Source organism: Astatotilapia calliptera, chromosome 3 (genome assembly GCF_964374335.1).
Source record: "Astatotilapia calliptera chromosome 3, fAstCal68.1, whole genome shotgun sequence".
NCBI classification, from domain to species: domain Eukaryota; kingdom Metazoa; phylum Chordata; class Actinopteri; order Cichliformes; family Cichlidae; genus Astatotilapia; species Astatotilapia calliptera.
In genome coordinates this window covers 29,865,079-29,889,719 of record NC_137424.1, presented here as the reverse complement: position 1 = coordinate 29,889,719, position 24,641 = coordinate 29,865,079, and the positions used below count along the sequence as shown (strand labels likewise).

At 40.2% G+C, this 24,641-nt stretch overlaps 1 protein-coding gene across 3 annotated transcripts in view; it reads left to right on the top strand.

Moving 5' to 3' along the window:
* Window positions 1–24,635, top strand: part of dock11 (dedicator of cytokinesis 11) — an 81,340-nt gene extending 56,705 nt beyond the window's left edge. For 2 of the 3 annotated variants that reach the window (XM_026160136.2, XM_026160127.2), the window contains 12 exons: window positions 272–385; window positions 2,220–2,435; window positions 4,071–4,128; window positions 4,779–4,885; window positions 6,219–6,341; window positions 9,524–9,637; window positions 11,465–11,611; window positions 11,965–12,175; window positions 12,692–12,882; window positions 16,457–16,557; window positions 16,654–16,792; window positions 23,112–24,635. In XM_026160136.2, the coding sequence (XP_026015921.2) occupies window positions 272–385; window positions 2,220–2,435; window positions 4,071–4,128; window positions 4,779–4,885; window positions 6,219–6,341; window positions 9,524–9,637; window positions 11,465–11,611; window positions 11,965–12,175; window positions 12,692–12,882; window positions 16,457–16,557; window positions 16,654–16,792; window positions 23,112–23,201 (1,611 nt within the window). In that variant the 3' untranslated portion in view covers window positions 23,202–24,635. Of the gene's footprint in view, window positions 1–271; window positions 386–2,219; window positions 2,436–4,070; window positions 4,129–4,778; window positions 4,886–6,218; window positions 6,342–9,523; window positions 9,638–11,464; window positions 11,612–11,964; window positions 12,176–12,691; window positions 12,883–16,456; window positions 16,558–16,653; window positions 16,793–19,496; window positions 19,517–23,111 lie in introns of all 3 variants that reach the window. The other variant, XM_026160142.2, reaches the window with a different exon arrangement.
* The last annotated feature ends 6 nt before the right edge of the window (window positions 24,636–24,641 follow it).

Here is a 24,641-nt window from a genome sequence, read left to right as displayed (position 1 = left end):
GTTAATGTTGACAACTGTTGACGTTCAGCACTCGGTTTTCTTTTCTCCAAGCACGCTCCTCTGAGCAATTCACGTGCAGTAAGGGAGGAGAAGAATGTAAAGCGTGTTTAATTGCAGACGGTCTGCTGAGTTTCTCTTTCTGTTGTCTCGCAGTGATTAGTGCACATACTATTTACTGGATCGTGTGTGCATTTCCTCCTTTCATTTTCATCTTTCTCCGTGCCCACTGCCCCACCCCCTCCACCTTCCCCTGCTTTTCTTTCCCGAGTAGATCATCATTGCAGTAAGCCAGCTGATTTCTGACGTGGCGCTGACCGGCAGTTCACGCTTCCAGGAGTCTCTCTCCATCATCAACAACTTTGCAAACAGCGACAAGGCCATGAAGGTATTGTGGAAGTCTAGACAACCAATCACAGCTGGCACCAACAAACATTATTCATTGTTACCATTATTCACTGAGGAGTTTCCAGGTGGATGTATTGTAAAATCAATCTGTAGATTGATCTAAATCCACACTTTCTTCATAGATGATAATAATCAGCGAATGAGCTTTATTTTTATGCTCTTTTCGTGTAAATGAAGTGTCACAACAAGTCGTTACTCATTGCTTCATGATTTTTTCACTATAATTCACCATTTTTCTGTAGTACACACAAAGCACGGTGCTTCACTTCACTTATCAGGACAGAATGTGATGATTAGGAAATCCCGAGGTATTAGTGTTATAATTCAAAAACAGTAATTATAGTATTAAAGTATTAAAGATGTTATGACTTGGGTTTTTTTTTAACTTGTTAATCAGGATTCAGACAGTCTAGTTAGCAGTGGATGATTAACCACCAAAGTATCTCTGTTTTTGTCATGAGTTGTTTGGAAGAGACTGTGAATTAGCCTTCGACGATCTTCGATGACCTGAAGGTTAATCGAGCCTGACTTAACCTTCAGGTTGTTCCTGCTTCGTTTCTCTTGTTCTTTCATGAGCGATTGAAGGGAGCAAGTTTCGCTCCCCTTGTTGTTTCTTTGTGTTCTTAAGAGCAGCCACACAATCACACTTGTGAAACATTACTCCTCATGGGAATTTGAATCATTGCTTGAGTGATGTAATTTGGTTAAACAGTAAATACCGCTCAGGAGGTTTAGATGACAGATTCAAGTTACTGCTAGGACTGCTAGTGTGAAGTATGGCGCAGTGTTTTAAGGCGTATAGTATTTACTGATTAACTTAGCAGAACAAAGTGACGATGAGAATAAAAAGTTTACGTTTCAATAATGGCAAATGTAATCTAGCACAAATAAGAGGTCACAAACAACCAGCTTGTTGAGAAACTGACTGGACTCTGCAGCATCATGAAGCTTGCTGGAGACTTGGATTCATCTGGATACATTTCACACCTCACACGGACCCTAACAATCACCCAGAAAAAATGCTGCTTTACCACGGACAAGTCCATAATAGATGAGCTGGCGTTGCTGTGCCACTTGCGTAACTCGGTGATATTCTTCCTCCACGCAGTGTCATACAACAGTTGGTTAATAATGACTAAATGATGACTCTGATTTGCTCTGACTAGCTGGTGATCTGGTGTTGTTCCCCCCTCCGGCATTTCAAACAAATTGGCCTTCATGGCAACTATCAAAGATGCAAATTCCGACAAGTTTTGGCTCAACTTGCTCTTAATTGCTCGGCAAAAACGCTTTCGTGCGATTCCTGTAAATAGCTTCCTCCCCAGATACGATGCTCTGAAAAGGAAACAAATACACAGGAAGCACAGGCAGCAGCAAAAGCTACTGCATTCACACCTGTAGTCACTAAATTGTCTCTGTGCATTGCTGTTGAGTAAACCCCAATATTAGTATTTGAATGCAGAGTAAATCTGGTCCTACGTCTCTTGCACCTTCTTGTGGGTAGGACCTTACATAACGAGCCAACCATATGCATAGGTAAGATTGTAATGTAATGTAACTGTAATGTAACAAAGCAGTAACACACATAAAATGAAGGCTGGAACACAATATGGATGACCTGCATGTTGTCTTCTGTCGCTCCTATCAGAATAAGAGCCTTTTTTTAGAAGATTAGAAAGTCATCCCCCACGCTGCACTTAAAACGTTTAAAGGAGTTAATTTTAGTCTAGCAGCAGGATGCAGGCCACATCTGAAGCTCCTGTTTCCTCCTAGATCTGTTCCCTTTTTAACCAGTGTCTGTATGTTTGCTGCAGTCCACAGCTTTCCCCTCAGAAGTGAAGGGTCTGACCAAGCGGATCCGCACAGTTCTGATGGCTACAGCCCAGATGCGAGAGCATGAAAAAGATCCTGAAATGCTGCTGGACCTCCAGTACAGCCTGGCCCGGTCCTACGCCAGCACCCCTGAGCTGAGGCGGACCTGGTTGGACAGCATGGCCAGAGCGCACCTCAAAAATGGAGATTTGTCAGAGGTATGAACAGGAAGACTGTGAGTGATTCTGACGTCTGTGTCTCTCCCTTTTTAGTCATTATCTTTGTATTGTTACAGTCATGTGGATAGCGGTCTGTAGGAGAATAACGTGGACAGGCAGGTTGTGTTGTTTGACCAGGCATCTTTGATCGCACATCAATCACATTCACGCTGTCTGGTACACAGACAATGAGACCTGCAGAATTAGTCCTGCAGGCCATGTTTTCCTTTCTCAGCTGCAGTGGTGTTCAAGTTAATCCAAGATGCTGTCATTTCAAACTGGACACTGTAATATCTATAGGCCCAGCTCAACATGTATTTGAGTATTTTCAGCATTTAGTATTTTTATTGTTATTAAATGAAACTTTAAACGTACAAGTCCACTTACTTTTTGTCCCCTTTTCTTTTGTTTTTGTGTTTTTGGTGATGCTGCAGCAAAAGGTTATTCAGGGTGACTAAGAAACAAAACTGAATGCTGCATCCTCTGCCAAATGAAACTCAAATGAAAATTTTCATATTAATACCGTGAATACATCCAGTCCCGATGTTGTACAAGGAAACGCTTGGTCAGGATTAGATCATGGGAAAGCGAGTTCAAAGGTGAAGACTGATATAGAACTTGACCCTGGGTCGTGCAGCTGATGCGCTGTTAAGTGCAGGTCAAGTGTATTTATTTGGTTATTTAAAAGTTGATATTTATATAAGGACTTTTCTCAAAGGATTTCTCAAACTTTTCAGTATAAAGTGAGCCAGTTAATTTAAACACTCCAGAGGGATTGTAACATTAGATCTGTTTTTATCTCTGCCAACGAGGTTTTTGGTAGCGTTGTGTGCGTGTGTTCTGGACTTTGTAGGTGTGTGGACAGCGGTCAAATTAGCGATGCAGTTTAGCAGACATCGAGGTGTTCAAGGTCAGCTCAGTGATTTATTGATTTATTATTGATGTGAGGGTCAACATGATAATAATTCTATGTAGAGCTGCTATTCTTTTTATTTGCAACATATAGGCGTAGAATTATCGTGTTAGCTTATTGTGGCCTTGTTACATACATTACAGTAACAGGTTATAACAGTTTAAATACACATTTATGTGCAGTGTTCCTGAATACGTTTTTTGTACTTGATGTTTATTACTAAATATTTAAATAATGAATTGAATGCTGCACATGTAGCCACACAAAAACTAATTACACGTCAAATCATGTCAAGTTTATCCACATGGGTTTCAACAGGATGAACATTTTTATGTACAATTAAATGAGTGAAGTGAAAAGAACTGCTGAGCTTTTCAGCTACTGTCTATTCCACATCACGTCTCTTCCTGTGGAGAAACATATTGGGTTATGCTTCAGTAAAGGATAAGAGAAAGTCAAAAATGGCTTTCATGCCTTACAGCTATTTCGCACAGTCTGAGAAGACAGTTTCGTTTCAGTGGTAGGTGTGGCTGTAGATATCTGCCTGAATGACTGAACACAAAAAAGTCATTAAATGCAGCCTCGAAAATCATGTGTAATGATGTTATGTTGCTTGAAATATTATTGAGCAATTGCCAGCTGCATTTAAACAGTGTGCTCTGGTGTTAAAAAGTTTTTTTTCAGTGTGTTCTGTTCATGATGGCCTCTTCTTGTCTCCACAGGCTGCGATGTGTTATGTTCACGTGGCTGCGCTGGTTGCGGAATACCTGAACAGAAAAAGTAAGGTCCCCCGCCCTTCTGTACACAAGAAATACTTTGATCCTTCTTGGCATTGTGTGCCTAGTGTAACTGATCTGCTAGAAACTCGTGAAGCAGCCTTTACTGTGGACCTCCTGGTGATATACTTGGCAGTTTGTTTGTGGCTCGCTGTTGTCACAATGTGCAAACACTCCACAGCACAGTGGAGTCGCAAAAGCAAATTCTCACAATGCCGTATGTTATTTTTTTAGGTTATCCTTATCTTATGCAAAACTGGCTGTAAGTCTCTGTAATCCGCCAAACAAATGTGTGGTGGATATGCTGACAACAGTTGGTAGACGACAAAGCTTATCTCTGAAAATTTGTTTAGGTTTTAGTCCAGCGGTACGTATGAACTGAAGCTACCTTCCATCAGGTAGATTAACTATCACCAGGCAGTTACAGCATGTTGGGAATCGAAGAATATCCACCTTTCATGTGTTTCATTTGGTTGTGGGTCACACCTATCTGGATTTTCGTGAGTTCTCAGTGTCACAAAAACACCTGCCACACCTGCTGGGGGAAATAAATAAATAAATAAATAGAAATGTGTTTTGTAGAAAATGTTCTAGTGGAGGTTTATGTGAAACATTTTTTGTTTTCCTCACTCATCTTTGCTGTTTGCTTACCAGAGTTGTTCCCCAGCGGCTTGGCAGCTTTCAAGAAAATCACCTTTAACATCGACGAGGAAGCTGCCATGAAGGAAGACGCCGGCATGCAGGATGTCTATTACACTGAGGTGTGGCACCTGTTCAGGAAAAATGCTTATTTAAGATTTTCTGAAGATATAGAGATCGACCCGACAACCCAGTTAAACAGTCGTTTTACCTCAAATCAAACAGAAACAAAAATAAACGGCTTATTTGTCACTGAATTTTGTACTTGGATTTATGTTTCTCAAGCAAAGCATCAAAAATCTGTTTGGCCATCTCTACTGTAGGGTGTTTGTTAAAGAGGACCCACTGTGCTCAACACAAATTTGGATTCAACCCTTTCATGCATGAATTATGACGACCTCAATCAGGATTTCTTTTCTTAAGTATTTTTATTCGTCTTTAGGCATGAAAAAAATGTTTCAAAGAGTTTTTTACATGTCCACTGGCTGACCAGTGGGTTGCTGGGTATGGAGTGACAGGTTCTTATGATACACGCCGGGTTACAGGTAGAAATCCAGTAGAATGATGCTCCCGCTGATTTAAGTAAAACCAACATACATGTGTAGATTCATTCCAAATGGTTCTCATGTTTCCGATCTCGTAATATAGGGACGTATTAGGTGCCCGGAAGTGTGATATACCAACGATTTGTCACCTAGCGTAAAATGTTACGCTATGAGAGTGAGAACGTGTTAGGAGTGACACATCAGTGTCCAATGTACTGGCTTATGTGCGAGTATACCATCAACACTGACACAAATACCAGAAAACAGCCTTTGAATAGCTGTAGTGACCACTACGGGTTAAAGGGTTAAAACTGTGAATTCAGTTTATTAATCTAATAAAAAACAACATCATTTTTAGTTTTAGATTTCTAAAATATTTGGAGTTTTCTTGTTTTTATAACAAATGGGGTTTCCTAATCAGTGTGTTCAGCACCGTTACAGTGGTGGATACTTATATTAGACCTTTCAAATAATACGATGAGCAGTTATAAGACATTTTTAGGATCCAAATGTTTCAGCACCGAAGATGTGAAGACGTGTCAGACTGAATAGGCTACTGTCATGGGAAGAGTCAACATTCACAAACAGGTGTTAAAAATAATAAGACTTCTAGCAGGAGCAGCTAAACTTAAATTTTAATTTAATTTTAATTTGGTCATGTTACATATGCAACACTGGCTGTGAGAGTGAACCATCTAGGAAAAACTTGGTCCAAGGGGGAGGAGCCTAATTGGCTTGTTTCAGACAGAGAATGAACTGAGGGGCTGCCCCAAGGCTCAGTACAAACTGTAAATGATGCAAAGCTACTCTACCAGAGTCCACAAATAAAAGAGGAAATGAGCATAATGGGTCCCGTTTTATGAATCAGTGTTAACATTTTAAGGACATTTCTTTTTCTGCCATTGTTTAGGAAGTGTTGGTGGAACACCTGGAGGTCTGCGTGGACGCGCTGTGGAAAGCTGAGCGCTACGAAGTCATCACACACATCGCCAAACTTGTTATCCCCATTTATGAGAAGCGCCACGAATATGAGGTAGCGTGACATCATCCTTACACGCATCCGTCGTGCATAAGGCTGTGTTCCTGTGAGTGTCAGGAAATGGCCTGCATTTACAGAAGTGTCCTCTTTCACATGAAGTTCTCAGTAACTTTACCTGCACAGCGGGACGTCATTTCATCCCTTCACAGTGCATATTTTCACTTTGCGCACCTTCTCACCCTGTAAGAATTTGTGGTTGATGATTATTTCGGTTTGACAAATGCAGCTTTAGTGGATTTGGAGCGTTACTCTGGGAGTCATGAAAGTGGCTCTCTGAAGACCTGCCACGGAGAGTTTCAGTTTAAAATCAGCCAGAAATGACACCTTTTCATAAGCGTGTTCTAAGTGTGATATCAAACTGCGCAAAACTGCAAATGACTTCAATGCAAACAAGACTTCAATGCAAACTGTGCATCGCAGGGTTACTGGAACTTGCATGTGATCATTTAATGATGCAGAAAATGCCTAAATGTTGTTATAGGTGATTCTAATCTGCTGTAAAGGAATTTCAGCTGCTAGAACTTAGAAGCAAAGTTCCCTCTAAATTTTTCACGTGTCTGAGCGAACACACAAACCTCCTGAGCGATCCCTTTGACCACTGTGAGCGACGTCAGACGTGTGCACTGTGGTCACGCCGGCATCGAATCCATCCAAGTTACATGGTTTATTAAAATAATCAAATTAGAGCATTTACATTTATGTTAGACTACTTTTAATTAACTGCTTTAGCCCACTTACCATGAAAATTTAAAAAATCTTGTTCATGACCTAGTATTCCAATATGTTAACACTATTGGAAGCAAAAATAACTTGAACTCCAATTTCGAAAACACAACTTCTTTTTTTTATATATATATATATACAGCTCTGGCTTGTATTATGAGTCTGTGTGAGTGTCCTGTAACTCTCTGTCTGCAAAATACAGTAAATAATGACCAATGTTGGGCAATTAATTATATAGTTACTTCTTCAAAAAAGTAACTCAGTTTGGCAAGCAACAAAGTTTTTTGCAGCTATTTTTTTAAATGCAGCCAAGGCGTTTTTAAATAAACATTTCAAACTATTTATAGAACAATCAGCTGTTCTGCATCAAATCTGATGCCACACAAATTATTTGTGCCACTCCAAAAAATTATTTCTGTCCACTATGAGATAAAGGAGAACAACAGCCTGATGCAGGCCTGACAACAGGAGATGTATCACTCTGGAGTTTGTTTTTGCTCACAGGTGGAGAGTGCTTTCGAGCCTTTTTTTTTTTTAACGCCGATTTAATCGTTTCTTCCCGCAGTAAATATAAACAACCAGTATTCAGGAAGAAAACCAAACATTGCATTTTTTTTATCACAACTCTGGTTTTACGTGGCCGATCAACACAATTTAAAAACATTTTCCCTCAATTGTTCCGTCTGTCCTGCTCACATCTCCAATGGTTGTACACGTTGTCATTAACGTCGCTTCACTCCACATCAGCCACGCCGCTTTGCCAGCTAAAACACTGGTGTCGGCACATAAGGACGCTGCCATAGGTTGTCAACGACCTTGATTGGCTGCGTATATATGGTAGGCATTATTAGCTGGACTATGGGATAAGGTGGCATCGTTCTAATCCCATATGGGAGCAGCCAGTCACTCACTAACACTGCAATACAGCATTGTTAAAGTTTTAATTTTAATTTCAATTCAGGTTAGATTTTTTTTGTGCGCAACGCAGACTTTCTGTGCGCAGCTTAGAGGGAACATTGCTTAGAAGGCATACCAAGGATACCTGTTTTATTGGTGACCTTTAATCTCTGATCAGAAACAAATATCAGCGCTTTGATAATAAACCCAAGCTTCAGTGATTTACAAGTTTGCCACAGTTTGAGGTGACACAGATCTCTTCGGGGTCGTGGCAGGAAGGGAATCTGGCACAAAAATAAGTGGCAGCTGCCTGCTGTGATGACCCCTTGTGACTAAGAAAGCTGCCATAAATAACTATAACAAAAAGAAACTTTTTATTTATTTTAAATCTCATGTTTAACAATTTCCTGCTGCGTTAACCTCTTGTCTTGCTTGCAACAGTGTTGCATTTCACTGTTATATTTATCTTCTCTGTCGATTTTTACCACCAGTTCATCATCATCATCATCTGATAACGTCTCTGACTGGAGCAGGCGGCACTAATAGGGATCATTTTGTGCAGAAGAAGAGTCATATGATGCATGAAACATCTCCTTTTACTTCAGTGCGCACCAGTCTGAAGCATTGAATGGTAGAGGACTGTGAGCGCTCACCGAAACGTTCCTGTGTGTTTAAAAACTTCAAGAAAAACAATTAAAAAATGCAGGAAGCATCTTGAGTTTGAAATCAGAGATGTCAGCATTACAATCCCGAGGAGCCACTGGCACTGGTGTTTGTGTTAGATTATTTACTGCTTCATAACTTCATTTCAGTCTGTCAAATACCAATTTGACCTTTCAAAACGCCCAGTGTTACACTTTCTCTCACGAGTATATCTGGTTATATTTTGTGCTTTTAGCAGCTCTTTGCTCTGAATGGAGGAGGTCTTTCGCGGCATTTCACCCCACTCTTTTCCTCTTTTTTTTTAAGTACCTGCTTAACCGGTTCCGTCATATCTTTACTGTGCTCCACTGCGGCAACATGTTGTAACAGCATTGAAAAACAGCATGAACCAAATGTCAAAATGACAATGTGTGCAGTGCGTTGGCTCCTGCACTGGATGTGTGTGCGGCTCAGAAATAGCAATGCCTTCTTGGCGCCGTTAGTCTACTGGGGGCTGTGCTGGAACAAGTCTGATCCACAGACGTTCCAGTACTTAACCTACATCAGGGATGAGCGGCTAACCAAATACAACAGGACACCATGACTGGTGTCCAGAGTCCATGCCCAGGGAGGTCATGGTTGGCGTCACACGATGTAGCAGCGACATGTTTGGCAGAGCTGTCATAATATTTTGGTCTGTCTTGATATACAGAATTGCTTCTTTGAGCCGTGGGTTTGCAGTTTTGTTTTTTTTCTGTATACAAAAACAAATAGACTTTAATTCGTGTGTGTTTTGCCGAGTTGCATAACTCAAATTCCTGTGCCGGCTTTGTGTGTACGGCCCACTTGCTGCGATAAACAAACAATCGCTAACAACAGGCGAGCTCTGATGGCATCTGTTCTACTTTTTCCAGAAACTAAGCCGACTGTACGAAACTCTGCACAGAGCGTACAATAAGATCATGGAGGTGATCCAGTCGGGCCGCAGGCTGCTCGGGACCTATTTCAGAGTGGCCTTTTATGGACAGGTGAGGTCAACAAGCAGCTTCCGAAAGCACCCACACACTCACGAAGACTGTGTGAAATGTAAATGTTGAGTGTATACGGGGCCTGGTGATGATTCAAATAATATAAATAACAGTACTAATAGTCTTGTCACCTCTTTGCTCACTTACAAAGAGGTGAAGAGTCGTCTCTAGTTTCTGTGGGCGTTTACATGTTAATGGAGAGAGACCAAAATCACAGAAAAAAACACATTATCGATTTGCATGTCACTGAAGGACATAAACATTTGATCCCCTGCAACACAGAATTCTGGCTCCCACCGCAGATTGGCTGTGTGCCCGCAGGTTGCAATCAGTAGTCACTCATTCAGTCAGTCAGTCAGTCACAGATGCTCCGGATCTCACATAGTAATGCGTCTCTTCCAGTCTAACCTCTCCACGACCTTGGGCAAGACCAAAGATGTGTCAAAGGACGTCAGGGACACGACTGTAGAATAAAATGCTGACATCCAAATTAATTTCTCACTTCTTTAGTTGATATTCTGTCTCTCTCCTTTAAAATGAAACTACCATAAAAATTAGCCGCTGTTCATTTCTTTGTAAATGAGCAAACTTGCAATTTAGGCAGGGATCAAATAATTATTTCCCCCACTGGGAGTCCTCAGACTTATGTGTGAAACTTTGCTATTTTTGGTCATTCTCGCCTGTTAGGTTTATTAGTGGCTACTTCTGGCTTCTTTGCATGTTTAAGCTAACAGCTATGTTATCGTTGGCTGGGAAGCCAATGATGTATCAGATATTCATTTCTTCTGTTCTGACACCATCCTAGTTGGGTTAGATAGATAGAGCTTCCTCAAAAGTGTCCATGTTATGCTTTTCTCTATTAGGCAAAAGAAGAGTTGTTTCATGTGTCAGAGGTTTCAAATATCTATTTACTCAAACTACAAAAGCAGGCAGTTAGCAGGAACAGCACGCCTGCTAATTTGTCTGTGCTCATGTGCAGGAGAGCAAACAGGAAGAAATTACAAGCTGTACAAATCTCTTTGATGGACATTTCAGCATTGCAGTTATATAAATACAAAGCAGGATGTTCCGTGTTTTTTTATTTGAATGAAGCTGTCATGTTCCAGCCAGTCCATGTAAGGAAAAAGACGTTATGCTTTTGAACGTAAAAGACGTAAATTGTTCGATGGGAGATAATTAGGCCTTGAAATGCTTCTCCTTATTTCTAGGGTAGTCAGACATTATTGTGTGTTCACTTTTCTGGGAAAATGTCTCAAATTCAGACTTTAACCCTGGTCTGCGAACTACTAAGCTAAATGTTCTGCTTCTTGTTCCCTCTTGGCTTTATATGATGTCTTTAATATGGCAATCTGTGAGCACAGAAGCCCCACCCTCCTGCTGCCTAGTCTTTCTATTTATGTGAGGACAGCCAATCAGCCAATCAGACATTTGGCTTGAAGGAAGAGGAACCAAAAAGTACTTTTTCAGAAGAATAAATGAGGCAAAGTTGAAGGTAACTGAGGATTATTTAGAACTGTGAATCAGTTTCTCAACTTTGCTTTGTGTGATTCAAAGCTGTGAGTAAAAACAGTCACCTACACAATCTTAAATTATAACGGTTAGAAAGTGACTATAGCCAAGATTTGAGGAAGTTTGAGGAAAATAAAGCAAACATGTACAATGTGACATCCTTCAGCATGCGCCATGTGGTCTGTGACTGCATCTTTTATGATCATTTACTAATCAGTAAGGACATTTGTATTGAAGAAAAAGTTGAAAATTTAGTCCTAAGCAGTTTTGCCAAGTTTTTTTAAGATGTTTTCCAATATAAATGTGTATTTTGAACAGGGCTTCTTTGAGGAGGAGGACGGGAAGGAGTACATTTACAAAGAACCCAAACTGACCGGCCTGTCCGAAATCTCCCAGCGGCTGCTGACGCTCTACGGGGAAAAGTTTGGGCCAGAAAATGTCAAGATAATTCAAGACTCAAATAAGGTACAGTAGATAAATGGAGGAAGGAAAGGGTGGGAGACGGTTGGAATACTTTAATTGGCAGGCTCCTGTTTTTGTGGAAAGCAGAAAGTAGCAGAAATAGAAATAATTAATTTGGCAGTGAAGCCACACTCGGGTGTTTACTCAGAAAATTTGTCCAACATAAAGTGATCAGTTTCCACCCCGTGGATTTTCAATGAAGTCCCAGTTGGTGGTTTTAAAGACTGTTTCTTTGTCTGCTTTTGATTTCAGAAGAATTCAGTGGGTTATCTAGTGATCTTTCTTTCTTTAATAACAAGACTTCATGTTGCTTCTGGATGACGTTCTCATTTAGCTTGCTGACTGCTTGCCTGCAGGTCAACCCCAAAGACCTTGACCCCAAGTTTGCCTACATCCAAGTGACCTTTGTCAAGCCCCACTTCGAGGAGAAGGAAGCGCCAGAGAAGAAGACGGACTTTGAGAAGTGCCACAACATCAGCCGCTTCGTGTTCGAGACGCCGTACACGCTGTCGGGGAAGAAGCACGGCGGGGTGGAGGAGCAGTGCAAGAGGAGGACCATCCTCATAAGTACATAGAACACGTTTAGAAAGCAAACACGAGAAGAACGTCTCATAGAGTTTTGCATGTGGATACGCCACATTAGTAACACATTCTTCCTCCGCCGTTGCACATTTCAAAGGCAAAAAAAACACCTAGTAGCAGTGTGCAGAAACATGGGTCTTTTTTTTTGTAGTTGCACGTCTGCCTACTGAATTATCAATAAATACTGAACTGTATTAACAGCTGGTTACTGTAGCAAGTGACAGCTGGACATTAGTCTCCTCTGAGCAATGAAGAGCACCTTTTATTTTATCTATTTATCTGTTTCTGTTTATGTATGCTGAATGCTTGTATCTCTCATTGTTTGCGCACACAAAAGTTCATATGTCCACTTCTGCTTGGGCATGTCAGACAACAAGAATTCACCTGAATTCACCCCTACAACATGTCACTGTCTCTTTTTTTGTTGATTTTTCTTTCATTGTTTGTTGTATCTGCAGCGTAACATGACCTAACAGGTTCTGCCTGCGCTCTTGTCTTTAGCTGCCAACACTTTCCCATATGTTAAGAAGCGGGTGGAGGTGGTGGCTGAGAAGCAGGTGGAGCTTAAGCCGGTAGATGTGGCCATAGATGAGATGAAGGCACGGACGGCGGAGCTGATCAAGCTCTGCTCCAGCCAGGAAGTGGACATGATCCAGCTGCAGCTCAAACTGCAGGGCTGCGTCTCTGTGCAGGTACATTGGTTTTTCTGTGAAGAGTGAAACGATAAGCGCTAGCCCATCTTAACTAATAAAAAGGTCCAGTACAAGACAGCGCTGCTCATCACTTTGTATCTCTAGCTATCAGAAGCACACACCACATAAGGCAGGGAGATGAATTGTTTTGAATTTCACAGATTTTCTTTAATCTTAGAGAAAGGTCATTCTAAAATCTGTGTTGTTTTAGTTTACAGATTACCAGTGTTGGTCAAGTTACTTGAAAATGGTAATTAGCTACCAATTGCTGATTACTTCTCCAAGAAAGGAATCCTGTTACTTTACTGATGACTTATTTTCAAAAGTATTGCTGAGTTACTTTTTAAAAACATGATACATAATACATAAAAAAGCAATAGACCTTTCAACCCAGCTCTATTTTTCTGCATAATTCATCATATAAAATTGAATCAAATGAAAAAGCCTATTTTTAAAACTTGTTTTATTAGTTTTAATCTTTTAACTTTATACACATTGCATCAAGCAAAAATTAAATTATATGCAACAGCCTCTGACTGGAAGAAATGTCTTTAACATTTAAACCTATTTTCTGCATATTCCAGCATAGAAAATAAAATAATGTTTTGTGTTTATACTCACTCTTTCAAATAGATGCGAGTAAAACACAGCAGAGAAAAAATAAAATCAAAGATTCAACGGCTCTTAAATCTATTTTCACCTGTATAGCAGGAGTGCGGCAGGCGGAGGTTTGCCCAGTGACCCAGCGGTCATGTCAGTGGGAGGATCCAGGGGTTTCACATTCAGCGTGCTAGCTGTTTGCTCAGATTTGAAGTTAAATTTTTTGCTGTAGAAAGAAGTTTTCCTCTCACGCAGAGTGAACAGCAGATGCTAATGTTTTTGTGACTTTTTACAGAATCAAACTCAAAGTAATGTCAGTACTTCCACGCTTTAGACGCTGCACTGTTGTACTCTCTCCCGCACTTGCTATACTGTCCATTGTTGTTGTTCTATGGCATTTCTTGCACACTCCCACTAAAATAGTATTTATAACTTATTAAGCATATATTCTTTAGGGGGTGAAACCTCAGTTGACTGGCCATAGGTACCTCCAGATTAGTTGAGATAACAAGATTTACGCATAAATAGATATTTCAGTTTTCTGTCTGTAGTTGACTTGTATCTGTAGTTGACTTGTATTATTTCTTTCTTTTACATGTTGATGAGTTATAAGTGTCATTCTTGAGTGAAAATGCTGATGGGGGGTGATTGACCCTCCTCCTCAGTCATACAGAGCACAGGATGAAAACGTGCAGTTACCTGGGAAATCCTCACTGACTCAGTAGTTACAAAGTAACAGCTCCATGGCTGAACTTCTGTCCGTAATAGGGCTGTAAATCTAAGGATGACTCAGAGCTCTTTCTTGGAATAGATTAACTGATAACCAGGCAGAAGATGTGCTAAACTGAAAATCTGATAATTTTGCTGGCTTTGTGTTTTTTTCCTCATTTTTTACAATCACCCAGTGGACATTACCCTTGAACAAGGCTGTGCTGGCAATGTGTCTGAAACCCCTGTTTTACTGTCTTTAGGTATTTCTCTCAGTGCCGCAGTCTTTCACGTTTTCACTCTTGTAGATCACCGAAGGAAATTCAAAGGGTTGATTCCAGAAACTCCCTCCAACAGTCTCCTTTTAGCTTTTGCAGTTTAACTATTAGTTATTAAATTAAATATTGCAGTTTTTACCAGAGGCTAACACACTTTTCCTGAAACCATTCACACTAAACAAACATTTCCCGAAGCTTATTGTCTGTACAGTCAGCTAGCATTTTTAAAGAAGTCAGACTTTGCCATCAGAGAAGACACGCAGGACTTTTGAAAGCTTCTTAGAAATCACGTTTACATTGCAAATGTAATTACTGAGCAACTACAGTGTGTCATCGTTTCTTGTGCGGTCTGGACCCGGCCACACTTTTTATTAACACCACATAGGATGTGTGGCCTGGTCAGGCAGTCTGCCAGCTTTAACCTTGGATGTCCCGTCAAGCCTTGCTTTGCATCTATGGATACTTCCCACAACCTCCCTAATGGAATTAAAGCGGTTTCCTTTCGTGTAGGAGTTTCTGTCAAAACACTCCCACTACTATGCTGAGAATAGATCCCCTGTTTACAAATGTGCAGTTTTTGATGACGAGAACAGGCTGGCGCTGCTCCAGTTCCCCTTCCTGTTAAAGTCACCTGAAGTAAGACTTCAAACAGATGTGCTCGTGAAGCGGCTGCTGTTTTGATGTACCATTTGTCCAGCTCGAATGTTTACAACAGGTTTTGTTGTTGTGGTCTTCTTTAAAGCTCTTATGCGGGGCAAATAAGGTGTTCACCTCCTAAAAACAAGTACATCATTCACTGTACCTGCGTGATGGATGGGACTGAAATTCATAGCTCTCTATTTGCCCTGTAACATGTGGCATTTCAGTTGTTTCTGCCCGTGAGGGTAACGTCTCTTTTTTCCAGTAAGCTGACAATTCCTGAAACTTCTGTTCCTCGCTGTGATTGGTGGACAGTTATCTTTGGCCACATGGCCACAGGCTCGATGTCGGACAGTTCACGTTAGCGACCTCCACGCTGCTTCTCTTTTCTTCGTGCATCCTTAGTCTGCCATATACTTCCAGGCGGTTGAATGAGCTGAGGTGCTTTGTAGTGCAGACACAGTCCTGTAGCACTCTTTGCTTATGATTTGTTCTTGTGGAACATCAAAGAACTTCTAAGCATTTGAAGTTTGTTGCATTCCTCCTCCAGATGGTTCAGGATAACGTTAACGCTACACAGTGGAAGGAACACAGTGTTCATGCGAGTATGTTTCAGGTGGCGATTGAGGGAGCGCTCGATTTGCTTTCGCTTCGCCTTCTGTCGGTGGTGCACACATTATCAATATCGCTCGATCGTGTTCGTTTAATTCCGGGAAGCCAAAATCACGATTGAGATTAAAATTCGATTAATTGCGCAGCCCTGCTGCTTTTCTTAATGATTTTTCTTAATGATACTTTTTCTTAATGTATGCTTGACATAAACTGGAGATATACTGATGAAGTAAATTTCATTTACCTGATTCCATTGCTAATGTTACATGTAATCAGATTAAGTCAACATTTTGGGTGTAAATAGTTTTTTTTTGAGTGCAACCTTCCTGGTATCTTGTAAGAATCTGCTTCACCAAATTTGACGAGTAACTTTGCGTTAGCACTTTACGAGAAAGTGCGTTCAGATGATAATCAGTGAAATGTGTTTGTTGTTGTGTGTTTATTTTATGACTCACTTGGGCAGAGTGCCAAGTGTTAACTGTGTGTATTTTTTATTATTAAATAAGTCCCCGTAAAAAACGAGTACAGAGCTGTTTTATTGCTGTTTGTAGTTAGAAAATACAGACGTTCCTTACACATCACTTGCAGACAGTCATAAAATCACTTGTATTCCCTGCAATCCACCCACCACGTTTGACGCTTGGATGAAAGTGAGTGGCATGTACCAGTTGTTATCTGCGTGCACTGATCAGTGAAGAAGAAGAATGCGTTACATTTTGAGGCATGTTTTTCTGCAGGTGAACGCAGGCCCCATGGCGTATGCCAGAGCATTCCTGGATGACAGTAAATCCAACCAGTCCGGCAACAAGAAAGTAAAAGAGCTCAAGGATGTTTTCAGGTATATGTCTGCTTTATGAGTAGAAAAAATCGCAAGGGGCTTATTGGCTTACCCTCACTTTAACTTGTTGACATAATGTCTTTCTTCTGATTCCAGACGTTTTGTCGAGGCTTGCAGCATGGCGCTGGACATAAACGAGCGTCTGATCAAAGAGGACCAGTTTGAGTATCACGAGGGCCTGAAAACCAATTTCAAAGAAATGGTAAAAGAGCTGTCGGACATCATCCACGAGCAGGTAATTTTATTTCCCCGAGCGCAACTCATACGTCATTTGTCTGTGTTAGGAGTGGGAAAATCCCACAGTGCATTAATTTAACCTTTATATTTTGTTCCGCTTTGAAGAGGTGTGTGGCAGAGAGGTTCCTGCAAGGCAAATCAAAATGTAGTTCACTAAAAATTTATTTTTCCGCTTGCGGTGCATACAGGTGCAATCAAAATGACCACACTCATAATAAGGTTTGAAGACAAAAGTACCAAATTTAAATTTGGCTGCAACCTTTTAAGGTCATTAAATGGTTCAGAAATGCACTGCTTCCAGCTCTATTGCCACATTTGGATCCTGCCCTGATAGTCCTGTTCTGACTGCCTACAGAAGCACTTTGTTGACACGCTCTGGTCTACCGTTTTTAAACCGACTTAAAACCACTATCTTGAAACTTGAATATCACTTTTGGGAAGCAGAACAAATTCCCATTTGGTAAGTGAGATCTGGTGGTGAGCCACAACTCACTATCATATCCAGATACAACAATGTGTGCACAATGGCATTTATGAAAATGTCAGGCCTTTGTACTAAATGTTTTCCCTGCGATGCATCAGGGCGCCGCACCACCATTTGATGTTCATTTTCAAAATCATGGTAAACAGTCCCATGATGACATAGGCAGCAAAGGCACTCATGAGCCTTTTGAACCTTCCCATTAAATAATGGAGGTCGGAAAGACGTACAGATCATGTCTGTATCAGGTCAGTCGGTCCATGACCAATTCTGGACATCTACACGACGTCCAAGGTCAGAAAATTGGACATCCTGCCGTGACCCAACTTGGACGTCAATATGACGTTCAACATTTGAACGTTGGACTCGGAAATTTTTTGGGACATCATGTGGACGTCTATGACAGGGTTAGGGAATTTACATGATTGTTAAATGTAAAATCTTTTTATTTACATTTACAACATGGATTATTTATAAACAAACACAATTTATTATGCGTTAGCCTACTGATTTATTCAGTACATGTGGGTTGGTTTTTTTGTTATTGTGGTTTTTAATTTTCCTGCTTTAACTGGTTTATTTATTTTAATTCATCAACTTACTTGTTTGTAACCAGTTTAAAACTGGGATTCATTATTTTTTTTAATATTAAAAACTTTGAAATATATGTTAAAATATAAAATAATAATGGTTAAAGTATTTAGAACAATGTTGGAATTCATTTCAATAGGAGTACAATGTGTTTAACAAGTTCAAAAGTGCATTTGCATTATATATAGTTTGTTTTTATTTTAGTGAGGTTGGTATCCTGTCTTATTGTAAAGAGTCTTGTCAGAGGAAGTGAGTGTGTGATCGGAAGTAGCACTGGGAGGAGTTGTGATGGAAAGTCCGAGAAGTTCGTGCGAGTGTGTTTGTATGAACTGGACTATCTGCTCCACAGTCTTTGTCGATGTGCACGTTTTGCAAACTGTCTGTGAGAAGCTCAGGACATTTCTGCTCCCCGGAGCAGCTGCTCACTGTTGTTTAGTTTAACAGCCCATCTGGAAACATGGGAATACAGAGTCTATACATGTGGAAGCATTACGAAAACGATATCGAAAATGAGTCTAAGTTTGACATTTAAAAGGCGTCCACAACGACCATGTTTGGACTATAAATACCCCGAACACGGAGGTTGTATGGACATCAACACTAGAAGTATAATAGACGCCTGCCGTTATAAAACAACCCCTTCAGTAGAGCAAAATTGTATGTCCAAAAGTGACTTTGTGCAGTGGGTTGTTTCTGGGTCGTTGCTGGACAGCTGTCAGGTGCAGGATGAAACCACGCAGCTGTAAAAGGTCAGAACAGGACTTCCAGGGACCGATCCCAATTCACTTCAGAAAGAGTCTGTCTTAGAGTCTAAACCTTTATATGCTGGACACACACTGAAAGATTCATGTGTAAAAGTCACTTCCTGTTGCAATGCCTGTGTGCTGGATTTTGGAGAGTGGATATCTGAAAAGCTGGGCAAATGTCCACATCGGCAAACGAGCTGCCTGTTCTTAGGCTGATATTCAGAGTTACCCTAGTCAGGGTCAACAATGAAAAACTGTGCTTCATGCTCGATATAAACGGGAATGCTGGTGCGCTTATCATTCAACGTGAGCCAAGTTAAGTTTCATGAACACAGGCCTGATTTTGTGAAAGCGTATGTTGAGATTATTTGACCCTTTCGGTTACATAACTCACAGAGCGGTTTTCAGAAGCAGACTTTTGATTCCTCATTTTCACCACTGGGCACAACCAAACTGGAAGTGAGATGTGATGAGTGACAGTGGGAAGAAACAGTTCCTAGAAAAAATTATTCCCAGCGTTACAGAACACTGCTTGTGTCCTTTGTCTTCAAAATCCTTGACAGTAGAATTTAGGCTAAACCAAAAAATGTTCGGCTTAAAAAAACCAAATGAGTCGGCTCTTGTGAAACACGTCTGTGTTGCAACTGTAACAGCGATAAATGAGTTTTTATGCATGAAAAAACTGGTCGGTGTTGCTCATCGCATTTGTGCATTAGTTTGACGTCTCTTCCCGTAAATGATAAGTCATGATGTATTGCTGCACAGCTGCCACACATCCCGTTGGTATTGTTAGGCCACATTTTCATTTGTTTTTGTGCCTGCCGATTTTTGATGCAACCAAACTAACTGGTCTGACTTTTTCTCTCCATTATGCTGGCCTTAAGCTTTAAGGAAAAAACCCAAGGTAATGTGCGACTGTGTGTGATTTTGTTTTTTTTTAAAGTATGTGTTTGATTAACATTAATGATGACTGTGCACTTTTGCGGTTAATTTCTTCCAGACACCTTATGGTTAAATCTAAAAGTAATCTAAATACATTTATCTGGATCCCCAAAAACATTCCAGCAGCAATCGATACCTGGGTGGTTAATAGTCAGGTCCTAATTAGAAATAAAACGGGATTAAAAGGAATGGATCCGACAAATGCTTGTTTAATGTCAAATAAAATGCATTCAGCTGGAAAGATCTTTATAATGCATTCAGAGGTTAAAAGTGGTTTGGCAGACGAGACACATTTTGCACACAGTTACTTCCTCCTTTGACAAACTTGTCAGATCACACTGGGACACACTGTCATCAGTAGCACTACTGATGGCGCTGAAAACCATGCAAATGAGAGACATCTTTAATCAAATCCTGTTTACAGTCACACTGGTGTCCTGGTTAAGGTTTGACTATTTGCGTGTCCGCATATGTAAAAACAGAATCCCAATTTAAAAAAAGGGATCTTCTGCCATCTGAATTATTCCCAAGCAAACTAGACTACAGGCAAACATACCATCCACTTGGCTGCCATCTGTCACCTTGTGTCTTATGTCACATGGGTGTGTTTTTAGTAGGAAGGCTTCTCTCCTTGTTAGAATAAAACAAATATAGTTTTGCACTGAATGGTCAAAGTTTTGATCCTGTTGATTTGAGGCGAGGTGCTGTTGTTGCGGGGTCATCGACAGCTGGGGAACACCCGGAGGATGCTGTGCAGCCTCACTGACTGCTGAATCATCTGTGGAATAAAGAAATATTTGCTTTTGTTTGCTTTACTGTTGCACCTTTTTTGTAAATATTCCTCGACATAGCTTGTTGACCCATATAGAAAAGATAGATAGATATATCTTATAAAGTTTGTATCTGTCTTGTGCGAAACTTGTATGAAAAGCATACAAGAGTGAAAACAGATGTAAGATCCCTTGAAAAATTATATAAATGAAACTTGTATGTTTTGGATACTTACTAAAACAATATATGAAAGTGGCCACTTTCATGAGTAAATCATATAAGCCTTATATGATTCACTATATGAAGTAGGCCACATCTTATGCAAGTATTTCATAAGTTTTTTCTATTTCTTTTCCATATGGGGAGGCTCAAATAGATCATAGTAATGCCAAGCTGTCGACGACCTTCCTCTGATTTATGAAAGCTCTGACACTGCCTGGATGAATATCTGCTAGCTAAAGTAATTTTTATGTTGTTGCATTTTATCTTTAATAAAATAAATAAAGTGACATGCATTTTAAGTCGATAAGACATTATTCTTCATAACCTTTTTCACTAAGAGTGCAGATTTTAGTGACATCACCCTTTCCAGTGTTTAGTTTTCATTGGAATGACGGATGATGTTTTTGACTTATTACAGGGCCTCTTAGTTAATATTATTCTATTATTTTTATATGAATATTTTTTAGATTATAAATATATATGTCACCGTATGTCAAATTTTTCAAAGGGAACCTATTGTGCTCATTTACATTCTTGGATTCTATTAAAGCAGCTTTACCTGAAATCACAATTCAAGTTTGGGCAAGCACTTGGCGACAGTGGGAAGGAAAAACCTCCTTTTAACAGGAACAAACCTCCAGCAGAACCAGGCTCAGGGAGGGGCAGCCATCTGCTGTTTTTGGACAGGATTAAGACACAAGACAAAAGAACCCTTAAGCCATAATGATCCACTTGAGAAAAACACCATTGGGCATCTTTCTTGGCCTTCACATAATAATTCTGATTGTAAAAGTAGCAAACGGGACAGGCCAAAAAAAATCCTTATTTTTCTCATGCGCCTTGGTGAAGCACTCTCACTTTAAACCTACTTTCTTCTTATTGCAAGACTCTCAAACATAAAGTTTCAACAGCAGGTGGGTGGGGCTGGTACTGTTAGAGCTTAGTGCAGCATTTGACACTGTGCATCATAACATACTATTAGATTATAACATTCAGTTGGTCCCACAGGAACAATCCTTAAATGATTTAGTTCATACCTTGAAGGTATAATTATTATTTATTTATATAGATTATTTTGTCTTTATTAATACTTCTCAGTTGCATAAAATACTGCGTGGAGTCCCACAAGGGTCCGTTCTTGAGCCACTTTTGTTTAATCTGTATATGCTTCCTTTGTGTGACATCATTCAGGAATACAAGTCAGCCTATCATTGCTATGCAGATGATACTCAGATTTATTTGGCTATCTATGTTTGTGCCTTGAAAAAGTGAAAACAAAACAGAGATTATCCTATTTGGACACAAGGATACACGATTGCAACGTGTGGGAAAAAATCATGGAAGAGAACCTTAGATTCACTGAGCGTATTGGGGCTGTAACTAAATCAGCTTTTTGGCATCTCACAAAAGTAGCTAAACTGAGAGATTATGTCCTCAGCAAGATCTACAGAAGCTCATTCATGCCTTTATTTCTTATAGAGTTGACTTTATTGGCCTGGCTAAAAAGACTACAAGACATTTACAGTTAGCCTAGAATTGTGCTGCTAGAATTTTAACAAAATCCAGGAAGAGAGTGGATATCACTCCAATTCTCAGCTCCCTGCATTGCTTCCATTAAAATACAAAATTCAATTTAAAGTTTTTTATTTTAAATAAAAAATAAAAATAATTTTTTACTGGTTGTTAAATGTATGCCTAAGATGTCTAAGATACAGATGTGGTAGGCTTCTCCAAGATCTGGTCACCTAGTGGTCACAGAGCTTAAACTAAATGGGGTGATTTAGCCAGTGTGATGCCCAAAGCTGGAACCAGCTGCCCACTGAGGTCAGGACTTCTCCAACTGTATCCATTGAAATTAAAAGAAGCTAAACCAGCTTTATTCACTATTGCTTTCAACTAACCGAGTAGCTGTTCCATCATTGTTACCATTGTCGTTTTTATTTATATTATTTGTCTTCTTTTTTTAAAAAATCCTGTTATTTTTGTTTTTCATTTTTCTTGTAAAGCACCTTGAATGACTGTAGTGTTTGGTTCCATATAAATGAAATGCCTTGCCTTGCCTTGCATGACCTTCTCAGAAAACTATCTGCACTTTGTGGCAACACAGTACACAAAAACTGTGTTTTTGCTGCTTGGAATTAATATGCTTCATAAACACAGTTTATTGATCAACCATAGAATAATGCATCCGTTAAACACAATGTTTTATCCTGTAAATGTATCTAGCTTGCTCACAGTGCCATTAAGCCATTATTCTGCCAGTGCAGACTTATGCCATTTTCACATCTCCCACAGTCTGCGCTTTGACTCAGTACATTCTGAAATATTCTGCATTTGACAAAAAGTACCCCACTGTTGAAGATTATGGCCAAAATTCTGATCTTAGTCTCTGGTGAGGGCAGGGCGATGCAGGTGCACCATCACCCACTGTGGTGTAGGCCACTGTGCAGTACTATAAAGTCCAGCTTTAGTGTGCACTCAGCTTGCATGTGAAGAACACCAACTCACAGTACTCAAAGTGTGTGTCTGACACTGATTGTGCTTTTGTTTTGCTTTGACCCCAGATATACCCGGAGGATATGATGCGATCGCTACTACAGAACTCCCTCCATGTGTTCCGTGCCATCAGCGGGACGTCCACTGACCTCGGTTGACCTCCTGCACACCACCCTCCGTCTCTTGCGGCCACCCACACTTCTGTATATCCTTGCACTTCTCCCTTGAGGACCTGGATTGGTTTATAACAAGGAATTTGTCAGTGCAAATCTGCCCAGCTATGCATGCCAAAACATTCCCCCTGGTGAAGATGCCATTTGGCTATCAACGGCATCTTTGCTGGATGTGCAGTGGACGGTGGGGGTAACAGCTTGCGGCACAGCACTCAGATTTAGTCCTCAAACCACAGCAGCAGTAATTCTGAGAATGTATTACAGCAACACCATTTACGTGTCTGCATGTCAGGTTTAGGTGTTACGCTCAGCTGCATTGCACTTTTTCCCCCCCCACCTTTACAGCAAACTGCCAGACTGACTGCTGGTTAAACAGTTTTTCTATTTTCTATTTGCAATGCCGCCCTTTAGATCTATGCAGGACACTGCGCTCCGTCCCAACTTTTACAACTTGAGTCACCTTTTTAAAGACAGTAGCACCTTTAGATTGCGTCTCAGTGTTTGTGGCGAGAGGTTTCGTGCTACCATACCGGCTCAACTAGTTCAACTCTTTTATAAAAGGCACTAACCGAAAGCATTTCGAGACTCTGTCTGGCAAAGGGTCGATGTTTATGTGCTAGCAGCGCATTCCTGACGACTGAGGAGAAGGTGATAAACAGATAAGTCACAATTAAAGAGCAACAGCTTATAGAGCATCAGGGCAAAGTTACTACCTTGTTTATTCAATGGCAGGCCTCTTGTGACTGCTCCAAAGTCACAGTGAAGACAAGACAGAGCTCAGGGTTGGAATAAATCTGACAGGAGTGGCTTGTGTAGTTTAAAAGTTGTCAAGTGCATTGTTAAGACAAAACAAAATCCCTTTGGAGTAACAGTGTTCTGGACTGTGCGCGCGTGAATGCATAATATAGATTGCTAATTCTATTACAGCTTGAAAACAATCATTGAAATATTATTATTTTTGGACATTTGAAATGAGAAATTGACAAAGCGATGACAGCGTTGTGATGAGATTTACTTCAGTGCATTGAGTTATTAAAGACCTGATTTTGGATCCAGTGCCTTTGTGCTCTGTCTTCTGAAAAGACTCCTTTATCTTGAGTAATAAGAAGCCTCACATGCTGGTTATTCACAGTATTTCACAAGTGCTACACTGAAATTAGCAGACAGATAAATAATATTTAAGCAGATGTACATAATTTGTCAACATGCTGTAAAATAAACTCTGTATCCATGTATGTTTATATGTATTGTATGTATGGTGTATTATTTAGCCACTTTTTTGGACTCTTGTTGGTCCAGAATCCATCCTAGCAGAGATTTCTGTTTGTCATTTTTATTGCATTGTTTACTGAGGTGAAGCTGCTTGTCAAACTTCCTTTGTAAAATCCCTTTTTCAATAAAACCTGTGGGGGGGAAATACTCATT